At 43.8% G+C, this 12,480-nt stretch overlaps 1 protein-coding gene across 6 annotated transcripts in view; it reads right to left on the reverse strand.

Annotated features, from left to right (window-relative positions):
• The window catches only part of FGFRL1 (fibroblast growth factor receptor like 1), a 229,521-nt gene that overhangs the window by 98,679 nt on the left and 118,362 nt on the right, over window positions 1-12,480 (reverse strand). For 4 of the 6 annotated variants that reach the window (XM_073610959.1, XM_073610956.1, XM_073610957.1 and 1 more), the window contains one exon: window positions 513-785. The exons of the other annotated variants lie outside the window; for them this stretch is intronic. In XM_073610959.1, the coding sequence (XP_073467060.1) occupies window positions 513-681 (169 nt within the window). In that variant the 5' untranslated portion in view covers window positions 682-785. The remainder of the gene's footprint in view (window positions 1-512; window positions 786-12,480) is intronic. 6 annotated transcript variants of the gene reach the window in all.

The following is a 12,480-nucleotide window of genomic DNA, read 5'->3' on the forward strand; positions in this document are numbered from 1 at the left end:
AACCAACCAGCATGCCTTTGGAGAGTGGAAGAAAACCAGAGTGCCTGGGAAACACCCATGCAAGCACAGACAGAACATGCAAACTCCATGCAGCGCCCTGGCCTAGATTCCAACGAAGGACCCTAGTACCATGAGACAGAAGTGTTAACCACTAAACCACTGTACTGCCCCTTCCCCACTTACATTTACAATTTTATCCTCTACTAGTTAAAACCATGCACTGCAGATAGTGTCCATCAATGTCCAACCTAAGGAAGCAACCATCTGTATAATGTGGATACTATTGACTTCCTAGGATACTTGCGTCTATCATAATACTTAAATTGCCTATTCACTACCAGAAGTCTACTCAGATAGGAACAAAGCATTAATACAAATTATTGTAAGCCAGTCCCAGTTTTACAATCTCATACCTTTAAGGTCAACAAATTAGACCAGTTAGGAGAAGTATGTTCTTCTATCTGCAAGATAATAGGCAGCAGCAAGAAACACATATATTCCAATGCACTCACCTATAACAATGAGGGTGTAATTCACATTGACGCTTCCAAATCCATTGGTGGCCTTACAGATGTAGCTTCCAGCGTCCTCCCTTTCAACATCCTTAATCTTCAGCACTTGCACGTAAGTCCTAAACCTTGTCCAGCCACTATGGATTGAACGTCCATCTTTTATCCACATTGTAAGAGGCGGGGGGTCACCCTCTACCGGGCAGAGAAGCTTTATAGTCCTTCCCAATCTTACAGTTTGCCGGTGAATTACTCTGTCTTTAATGCGTGGAGGACCTACAAAAAAATAACAAGACATTCATGTAGATACCAAAATGACAATGTCAATGAATTATTATACTTTTAATATATTATTGACATATACTGTATGTCCCACATTTAAACTGGGCCTTTTAGCAACCATTAAAGTCTTCATGAATACATTTCTATGTTTCTCTGCGTGTTGGGTGTGTGATTTCGGCCCTGATACATGCAGACAGCATTTGAACAACATTAGTGCAAGATCTTGCCAACTTCTGTCAGCAAGATCCTGGGTTTTATGCTGTGCAGTCAAGTACACTGATCAGAATAGGCCCAAAAAGAGGGTCAGCCAATTAAAAATTGATATTTGAGGTTTAGGTAGATGCTGGAGAGTTGTCTCACTTAGCAGTTTCTTATATTTCATAATAAACTTCGGAAGAATGCTACATTCGAATTCCCAACTAGAAAGAATGAAGTGGGTGAAAGACAACTGGAGTACCCCTAAAAAAAAGCAAGGTTCCTTTTGCTGGCTAGTAGGCCATACTACTCTTTGCTTTGTGTTTCGTCAATGTTTTATCTATTTTAGCGACAAAATTTTTAGATATTTGTCAACGCTGAGCCAGCAAACTGCATGAACATGAATTCGGACACTTCATGTGGTCTTCATAGTGTGATGCGCCTACGCTGCACTTTGTGGAAATGTGATACACCTTTTTTAAGCGCGTTTGCTGAATCGCTGCCCTTTGGCTGCCTACTGTCTTTCACACGTCGGACCCACTGGCACCGGTCCCCAAACAAGATTACAGATAGGTACTTAATAAAAAATGGACAGAACCAGTTTTACGAACATCAATTCCTAGGTGGCTTACTTCAATTACAGTATTAAAGACTCACTGCATCGCCAATCACAGTCAATCAAACTCACATTGTAGGTGACTATACAAAAAAAAAATTAAGAAGATAAACTTGAATGAAAATATTGCTTCCCGTGGCAATATTTATGTGTTCATTTCCTTGTATGGAAAAGAAAATGAAATCCAGCACCGGCTGGGCTATGAATAGTAGAACTATTTCAGTTAGCAAATGTATATGAAGATGTCTGTTCCTGGACGTCCAACATACAGTATATTTGCTTATATATTCCAAAGGTACCCATAAAAAAATAAAAAATGGGCAAGCCTCAATTGGTTAGAAATGGTAAACATGGCAAACTAAGATATGTCTTTAAGAATTCCCCCCACTTGTGTAGATTGATCTCAGTGGAGAAATCAATCATTTGTGATGTATTCTTATTCATTTTATTATAGATGTTTATATAAGGCCAACAATTTACGTAGCACCTTAGATACTTCACCTCAATCCCTGCTCTCCAAGGAGCATACAATCTAAAACCGGCTAAAGATGGATCAAATCTAGAACAGTTCAGCAGGGACCAGCCGATATTAAATCTATCCAGGGTCTTTTTTTCTCAGAAATAGGTGTAGGAATTCCTCCCTTCTAAGTCACCCTTCATCTCTGCCCCCTACCCACCTTTGAGCACCGTCCCTTGATTTCACCCTCTACTAGGGTGACCACATTTCCAAACTGCCATTCAGGGACAACCGCTCACCCCCACCCCCCCGGACCCACGCCCCCTCAAAAAAAGATGATTTTTGATACTTTTTTAAATCAAGTCACTTAGTGACAGCGGCATACTTTGTACTTCAAATGCTGCCAGTGTGCCCATCAATTGCCGCTACAGTGCCCCATCAGATACTGCCAGTGTGCTCATCAATTGTCACTACTGTGCCCCATCAAATGCTGCCAGCGTGCCAACCAATTGCAGCGACTGTGCCCCATGATCAAATGTTGCTAGTGTGCCCATCAATTGCCGCGACTGTGCCCCATGATCAAATGCTGCCAGTGTGCCCATAAATTGCCGCGACTGTGGCACTGTGCCCCATCAGAAGCTGCCAGTGTCAATTGCTGCTATTTGTCACCTGATTTACTCCGGTTCCATTTCCTCACCTTTTAATCTGGACTGGTCTCAGTCTGGTCTGGTGGTGTGGTAAGCAGACTTCAGCGCCGGTCTTCTCTTCAATCACTCCCTGGTCCAGGCCGGCAGTCGGGCCGCTCGGGCGGGAGGAGGAGGAGCCTGGAGGAGGTCGGAGATGTCGTGGGCTGCAGCCTGCAATGCACTGCGGGAGGTCGGGACCGGGAACAGCCGAGCCGTGGATCTAAGGCTAGCCAGCAGTGGTACTGCAGAATGCCGCCGCCCGCCGACTGCGCCGAGAGGTCACTGGAGGTCGGAGGAGTCAGAAATGACTGATGCTGCCGCGGAGGAGAGGTGGTGGGTGGATTCGGAGAGCGCAGTACAGTACTGGGTAAAAGCCTTGTTCCCTCGGCCGGCCGCCTCCCTCTGCTCTGATACTGAGACACTCTGCAAATGTGACGTCACTGGTTGCTACACGCCAGGCGGGGCGGCCCTAGCAACCAGTTGGGCAATCTTTTATTACAGTGGCAGGCAGTCCTTATTTCATTCCGGGACACTGCATTGTCCCGAAATGAAGGTGCCCGGGACACGGGACACAAATATAGATTACGGATAATCCCGGGCAATCCGGGACACGTGGACACCCTACCTCTACTCACCTCCCTATACCGCCCCATTCAGATAATACAGAACCAAGTATCATTTTGTGCTACTAAGTAATTTGTATGAAATTTGATAGACCCAACCCTAGCAACTATAGCCACCAGCAGTGATCATTGGGGTTGATTTACCAAAACTGGAGCGTGCAAAATCTGGTACAGCTCTGCATAGAAACCAATCAGCCCCCAGGTTTTTTTTTCTGCCAAAGCTTAATTGAACAAGCTGAAGTTAGAAGCTGATTGACTACCATGCACAACTGCACCAGATATTGCACGCTCCAGTTTTAGTAAATCAACCACATTGTGTTCCACCAGCAGGGAAGGCTCCCCACCGGCAGAACTCAATAGCACTGTGGGAGGAATTCCCCCACTGTGTTGATGGGGGAATTGAGCAATTTTCTTTCTTCCACTGGTGGAAGGAAAGAAAATTGCATAATCTATGGGCTGCTTAAAGCTGGCTATGCAAACTTCCTGAGGAACCGACAGAAATTCAATCAGTGGGTGGCCCCGATTCATTCAACAAAAAGGTGAGTGTTCAATCAAGGAGTCTGCTGGAAGATTTTGGGCCAAATAGCAGCTGCATGCAATCAAATATATCCGCTGCATGGGTGTTTTGACAGCCGGTGGGATCAGCTGTCCAAATACAATAGCTGCAGCGGGAGATTAATTTCTTTGCTGTATATCGTGGATGGAGGAACCAGTTATTTTTTGTTTAGCCTGCAGGTTGAATGAAAAAACAAAACTATTGGTATGTGGCCAGCTTATGGTCCTAATCTCATATGCACAAATATACACTATATTACCAAAAGTATTGGGACGCACATGAACTTTAATGGCATCCCAGTCTTAGTCCGTAGGGTTCAATATTGAGTTGGCCCACCCTTTGCAGCTATAACAGCTTTAACTCTTTTGAGAAGGATGTCCACAAGGTTTAGGAGTGTGTCTATGGGAATGTTTGACCATTCTACCAGAAGCGCATTTGTGAGGTCAGGCACTGATGTGGATAAGATGGCCTGGCTCGCAGTCTCAGCTCTAATTCATCCCAAAGGTGTTCTATCAGGTTGAGGTCAGGACTCTGTGCAGGCCAGTCAAGTTCCTCCACCCCAAACTCGTTCATCCATGTCTTTATGGACCTTGCTTTGTGCACTGTTGCGCAGTCATGATGGAACAAGAAGGGGCCATCACCAAAACTGTTTCCACAAAGTTGGGAGCATGATATTGTCCAAATGTCTTGATATTCTGACACCTTAAGAGTTCCCTTCACTGGAACTAAGGGGCCAAGCCCAACCCCTTAAAAACAACCCCACCCAATAATCCCCCCTCCGTTAAATGATTTGGACTAGTGCACAAAGCAAGGTCCATAAAGACACGGATGAGCAAATTTGGGGTGGAGGAACTTGACTGGCCTGCACACCTCAACCCGATAGAACACCTTTGGGATTAATTAGAGTGGAGACTGCGAGCCAGGCCATCCTAAACCTTGTGGACAGCCTTCCCAAAAAAGTTGAAGCTGATACAGCAGGATAATTTTAGGCAGGAGCCTACTAACATGTCTTTGGATACTCCCTATGAAAACTTTCTGTTTTCCAGATAAGGTCAGAACCGTGGCTGTATGCTTCATCAGTGCGACCAGGCCATCATAAGCCACAAATGTGTCATCCAACTGCCATCCTCTGTGGCACTACTGGAGCACCACTAAAAATCAACCCCATAAGCAAAAAATCCAATCACAAATTGCCACAATTGCAATATACAAGAAATAAGAAATAAAAACCAAATTGCACCATGTGGTAATAAAAACCTCATCAAACAGGAAGCACAGGACAGAATTACCGTATATAAGTAAAGACAACCAACCACACAACAAAAATATTTCTTACACTAATGTTACTAAGGAGATAAACAGATTAATAGATACTCAGTCCAGGTTATCGTTAAGTCAACATAATTACCCTCGGAAACTTGTCTTTTAATGCAGCGGCTTATCACTGTATATATTTAATACATCAGCTGCTTAACTGCAACTAAAACTCCTTCACGTAAAGATAGCGGCTCATATCCTGCGGCTCTGGTATGTTCAGCGACAAGCTGGCACATACACATGCTTGTAACAGACTCTCGGATGACCGAATTGGAAATAAGCAGGCTTCGTGACACAAGGAATTATTGCTGTGATCATTATCGTCCAATAAATTTTAAAACTTAACTCCACCTTTCGGAGAATCTAACATTGCTAAAACCGGAGTGATGAGATAAATATCCTTGCAAATAGGACCCACTATCTATATATGACTCCAATAAAGAGGGACATATTCATTAAGCCACAAACAATTGATTTGTGTCGCCGCTGGGCATTTAGTGGAAGATGCACTAGATTGAAACCAATGCGATTATTAGAGCCTGCGTTTCTCAAGCGTTGACACACATTTGTGACACTTTTAGCGAGGACATGTCAAGCTTTCTTGACGTCTGTCAGCAACCAGCTATGTTAACAATTCCTCCAGAAAATCAACATTGGATACTTCTATAATGCTTTCCAAATGTTGTAAATGCGCCTGGGAAGTCTTTCTACAGAGTCCTATTCCAAAAGTCAGGAAGTGTCCATAGGCTTCAACACCTGCCTAATGTTGTTTGAAAAATGCTCGTCTACAAAGCAAATGTGTACGAACATATGCTTGCACTTTCACGATTAAACAAGGCATTTAGTAAGCATTTTTTTTTTTAATGTTTATTGATACAAACGGGATGTACAAATGAATAAAAAAACAGAGTGTGCCATCAAATGAACAGAATAGAAAACAAATGGATGAGCAAACATCTATTAAGCATTTTGAATGTCTCCCAAAGCAGCCTTTCTGAACTTTTTAACACACAGGAACCCTTAAAATAACTTTGGGTCTTAGGGAACCCCTGACAATAATTAGGGTTCCTCCAGAGTTTGCTAGGGGTTCGTTGAGCAATTTCTGCCTCTCAGATAATTTCCCACTGACACCATTTATTATTTTAGCTATCTGTAAGGGGGTAATTCATCCCAATGATCACGATTGTAAGGAGCAATCTGCCCACTGACCATCACACTAATGTATCATGAGCTGTAGCTACAGTCATATTTAGCAGGGGTTCCCTGAGACCGGAAAGTTATTTCAAGTGTAATTTCAAGGGTGCCCCTGTGTTAAAAAGGTTAAAGAGGAAGTAAAGTCTTCCTCTTTAATTGTACCTACAGATAAGCCTATAGTAAGGCTTACCTGTAGGTACTGTAAATATCTCCTAAACTTGCACAGTTTGGGAGATATTTACTATATACGTTGCCGCCGAAGTCATCAGTGCATGCACACTGAAGGAACGGCCGCTCGTGCCGTTTCTTTAGGACTCGTGCCGTGACCAGTGGCACATGCACGAGTATGACGTCATCGCGGCTCTGGCCAATCACAGCGCTGGAGCCCGTGAACCCGGAAGTAACTCCAGGAAAGATGTCGGCCGTGGGAGCGGAGTGCAGGTGGCACTGCAGGGCATCGTTCTAAGGTAAGTATTTCATAATGAGCTAGTTTGCGATGCATACCAGCTCATTATGCCTTTGTCTTGCAGGGTTTTTTTGAGGGGACCTCATTAAGAAAGGCTTAAACCTCTTTAAGAAAGGCTGCTCTAGAGAAACTCAGGTTGAGAAAGGCTGCCCTGGAGGAACCCAGGTTGAGAAAGGCTGCTCTGGAGGAACATATGTGGAGAAAGGCTTTTCTGGAGGAATCCAGGTTGAGAAAGGCTGCTCTGGAGCAACATATGTGGAGAAAGGCTTTTCTGGAGGAATCCAGGTTGAGAAAGGCTGCTCTGGAGGAACCCAGAGTGAGAAAGGTTGCTCTGGAGGGAACATACGTGGAGAAAGGCTACTCTGGAGGAATTCAGGTTGAGAAAGGCTGCCCTGGAGGAACCCAGGTTGAGAAAGGCTGCTCTGGAGGAACATATGTGGGGAAAGGGTACTCTGGAGGAATCCGGGTTGAGAAATGCTGCTCTGGAGAAACCCAGGTTGAGAAAGGTTGCTCTGGAGGAACCCATGTGGAGAAAGGCTACTCTGGAGGAACCCAGGTGAAGAAAAGCTGCTCCAGAGGAACCCATGTGGAGAAAGGCTGCTTTGGAGAAACCCAGGTTGAGACAGGCGACTCCCAAAGTAGCTGCTATTATCACCTACATGAAAGGATCCTTACAAAGCGCCTTTACTGACCAGCATTATCTGCACATTATATATATATATATATATATATATATATATATATATATATATATATATATATATGACCAAATTTCTTTATTTGCCTTTCGCCCAATACATGTAGTCAAACAAACACCTCAAGTTCAAAGCTTTTTTTATATTTCAACCATTTACAATAAAAGAACAAAAAAGACATCTAATGCCTTTTAGACTGTCAAACCCATGTGATGAGGCCCAAGGAATGACCCTTTTTCCCTCTGGTTCCAATGTTTTATTCTCAGATCTTCTCAAAAACACAACACCTGGACTTTCTGTTCTATGATGGGAAATCCAGTTCTCAGTAGCTCTGGCTGTATTTATATTACCACCAATGTAGCGTTGGGCAGCCACGATCCCAAGTGGTGAATTATCGATTTTCATTAATGTTTCCCAACTGCTTCCTATGGTGCACTTCATCCTGATTGCTCATCACGGCACACATTCATTATTTGATGCCTTCTGAATGAGGACGATGAGGAATGATTTCCAAACACTCATTTGCCTACTCTTGCTTTCATCACAGGCACCCGACAGAAAATAATCATTATTTATTTTAATTCATGTATCCCATAGCATTCATTGCTACCAGTGGAATATGTTCATATTTTACTTTCAGCCAGTCATGGAATGTTCTGTTTATGTAAAAATTCCAACATGACTACCAGTAAAATATGAGCATTTCTTACCGCTATCTGTTCAGCTTATTCCAGTACATCATACAAAAGTATGATAGCCTGATCTCTGCTGTACAGAATTAAATTAATTCACAAAAGGGTCTAGTTTGGCCCTTTTCGCCCTTAAATGGAAGGTATGTTGCATTTTCTGTGTGTACACATATTGGAGTGATTTACTAAAGGCAAATAGACTTTGCAAGTACCGTTGCTCCAGGGCTTAGTAAATGAGGGGAAGCTCTGCTGACTTCCATCATTCAATCATGTGCAAGCACAAATGCTGTCTTTTTGTTGATTTTCCTTGCATTTGATTGGGTATTTTTTGCAAAGTGATGTTTCATCTCATTTGCTAAGCTCTGGAGCAACTGCACTTGCTAAGTGTGTGAATGAGTGTGTTGATGGGGGAACGGAGCAATTTTTATCTTTATTTTTCTTTCCTGCAATCTGTAGTTGCAGGAAAGAAAATCACAGCATCTATGGACGGCTTTAGGATTTGCTTTGAAACTACACTCCGAACACACAGTTAAAGTGTATATAAACTCAATTAACCTCTCTTTTTTTGCTCCCTTTTGGTCAGTTAAATATAGCATTGAAAACTGTTAGTTATATTTGTTTGATAAGTGAAAAGAATATCCATTAATCCTGTCAGAAAATTTTTGCTGATAACTTCCTGTGCTGCACTCATATCAGTTACAATGTCCCCAGCTATCTCTATGGACTGCAAAACACCTCCACTCTATCATTATTATTCAGGATTTATATTGCGCCAACAGTTTATGCAGCGCTTTACAACTTGAGGGTAGACAGTGCAAATACAATACACTTTAATACAGTAGGATTTAGAAGGCCCTGCTCCTTAGAGCTTACAATCTAATCTATATTATGAAGATTGGAGAAGGGAGGTTCTGTAGTCCTGTCCTAGGGCGACAACCCTGCTCCTAGATTAAAGTATGGTGAGTGAGCATTGTCATCTTAGCATAGGAAATGTTTTACTAGCAAGACAACCAGGTAAAAATACAAACCTGGAAGAAGAAAATTAACGCAGCCACCACATCGAAGAACTGCCAAGTTGCAATATATTATTATTTTATTTATTTATTACAGCTACTTATATAGCACCGTCAATTTATGCAGCACTTTACATATATATTACATATTTATTATACATTCACATCAGTTCCTGCCCTCAAGGAGCTTACAATCTAAGGTCCCTAACTCACATTCATACATACTAGGGCCAATTTAGATAGGAGCCAAATAACCTACCAGCATGTCTTTGGAGTTTGGAGGGAAACTAGAGTACCCAGAGGAACTCCATGCTGGCACAGGGAGAACATGCAAACTCCATGCATAAATATTGTGTTTTTTTCTTGGGTTTAAATATGCATTAATCTATTCAATATGTAGTTACCTGTTTCTGGTTATTAAAGGAGAAGTACAGCCAAAGCTCGTTTGGCTGTACTGCTCCTGTGAATCACAGAATCACTCTACACTCCTGTGACCTGTTTTCAACAGGCAGCGGGCTGAAGCCCGCTGTCGGCTGATGTCACAGAGCCTGTCATGGCTCAGTCAAGACTGCGACAATGAAATCTGGATCCGCCCAGGCGCCTGCGCCGGCACCCGGCTCTCAACGAGCCACTGAGAGCCTAGGACGGCCGCTCCCGCCCCCACCACAGACAGTCTCCAGCTCTGCTCAGGAATCCCTGAGAACCGAGCGATCCGCGGTGATTGCTCGGTTCTCAGTCTTATGCACACGGTCGGATTTTCCGACGGGAAATGTTGGATGTGAGCTTGTTTGCTGAAAGTCCGACCGTGTGTATACTCCATCCAACGGCTGCCGTCGGACTTTCCCCCAACAAATGTTGGCTAGCAGGCTCTCAAATTATCCGCCAACAAAACTTTGTTGTCGGACTTTCCGATCGTGTGTACGCAAGTCCGTCTCACAAAAGTTCACGCATATTCGGAATCAATCATCATAGCCGGAAGCGTTCGGTCTTGTAAAACTAGCGTTCGTAATGGAGATATCACATGACTATTGAACTTCCTGTTTATCGGCTTGTCGTACGTCTTGTACGTCACTACGTTCGTAATTGTTGGTCAACATTTATGTGACCGTGTGTATGCAAGACAAGTTGGAGCCAACAACCTTCGAACAAAAATCCACGGTTTTGCTGTCGGAAAATCCGATCGTGTGTACGAGGCATTAGAGTTGGCGGGGTACCAATGCAGCATCTAGGTAAGTATGATTCTGCAAAAAAAAACCATTCTTCTCTTTTAAGTGGTAATGGCTTGTTCGAACATCAGAGAGCGTGACCTAACAACTGACTACTATAACAACTAATAATAAATGAAGTTAGCGACCTCACAATATTTCATTATTGCACACACGCCTTGGTTTACACTAAATTAACACTTTTCACTTTAACCTAATGTAGCTGGTCAGCCTGCATACAAACGTGCCAATGTATTGGGATCTGGGAGGGGGAAGCAACTGTGCTGTCAATTCTTTGAAAAGAAAAAAACAGTTTGGATTGTCCACCTGTCTCGCTGAACAGCTGGGTGGTTTCAATGTATATTTCCACTGTGAATTTTAATGGGCCCCATCCGAAAATTGCAATCCCTGCCAATGCAAACACAAACTCCCCGAACACATAGAAAGGCTGTTTGATGCCATCGTAGCAAGTGATGAAGATCCTGTATATCAAAGCATAGCTAGGGTCATGTGCAGCTCCGTATCTCATTGCTATGCGTGTTCTCTTCCATTTACATTACCAGAGATTCTATTTAGCGGCTAAAAGTTCCTGACAGTTACAAGGATGCAGAATAATGGGATTTACAACATGCAGTACATATTCCGTAACAAAGGCAGGATAACTGCATTATAACACTCAACAATTGCACGTATTTTTATTTCAACACTTGGCCCTTTACTACCTGCTAAAAATCCTCACTAGCAGCTGTGAATGTGTTTTTAAATTAAAGTGTTTGTAAAGCCAAATGGTTTTTACCTTAATGCATTCTATGCATTATGATAAAAAGCCTTCTGTGTGCAGCAGCCCCCCTTCATACTTACCTGAGCCCCATCTTGGTCCAGCGATGTTGTATGAATGTCTCAGCTGCCCAGGACTCTCCTCCTCATTGGCTGAGATAGCAGAATGGCGCCATTGGCTCCCGCTGCTGTCAAAGTCAGTCAGCCAATGAGAAGAGAAAGGGAGCAGGGCCAGGCCGCGGCTCCTTGTCTGAATGGACACAGGGAGCAGAGGCTCGGCTCAGGTGCCCCCACAGCAAGCTGTGGGGGGCACTCAAAAGGAGGGAGGAGCCGGGAGCACCAAAGAGGAAATGTTTCATATTCCCATCGCACACGTTCCTGGTATAAGCTCTAAGGGTCGGTTCACACTGGGGCGACTTGGGATCCGACTTGTACGCCCTCAAGTCGCCCCAAGTCGCTTTGTATTTAGATTAACATGGTAGGCAATGGGAGCGTCTTAATTGACACTACTGAAGTCGCTCCGACTTCAGAAAAGGTTCCTGTACTACTTCTATCCGACTTGTAGGCGACTTGTACCCATTCAACTCAATGTAAGTCGCCTGCAAGTCGGATCTCTCTGTAAAGTCAAGCGACTTTGCAGAGAAAACCCCTCCCTCCCCCCCTCCCTCCCAGAGAGGTGATTGGCCACAGGCAAAGTCGCCTGTCATGGAGGCGACTTCAAGTCGCCTCGTAATTTGCCGAAGTCGCGCTAAAGTCGCGCTAAAGTCGCGCTGAAGCCGCGTTGAAGTCGCGGTACAAAGTCGCGCTAAAGTCGTGTTGCCCATGTGTGAACCGACCCTAAAGGTTGGGTGCTGCAGCAACAACCAGCTGGATACTGGTTCAAGTTACAATGTAGATACTTGCCAGCACACCAAGGATCAGCACAAGGTGGCGTCATGCAATAAACGAAATCGTTTGGACACCACCTTGTGCTGATCCTTGGTGTGCTGGCAAGTATCTACATTGGAAGCACCAAAGAGGGACCCGAAAAGAGGGGGATGCGGGCTGCTCTGTGCAAATCCACTGCACAGGGCAGGTAAGTATGACTTCTTTGTTATTTTTAACTAAAAAAAAAACAAGACTTTACAATCATTTTAACTCCTCATGGGCTGTCCTAGCAAATGTTTTTTTCTTATATTGTGTGTATCCCTGCCCACACTA

This window comes from Aquarana catesbeiana, linkage group LG01 (genome assembly GCF_042186555.1).
Source record: "Aquarana catesbeiana isolate 2022-GZ linkage group LG01, ASM4218655v1, whole genome shotgun sequence".
In the NCBI taxonomy this organism is placed as follows: Eukaryota; Metazoa; Chordata; class Amphibia; order Anura; family Ranidae; genus Aquarana; species Aquarana catesbeiana.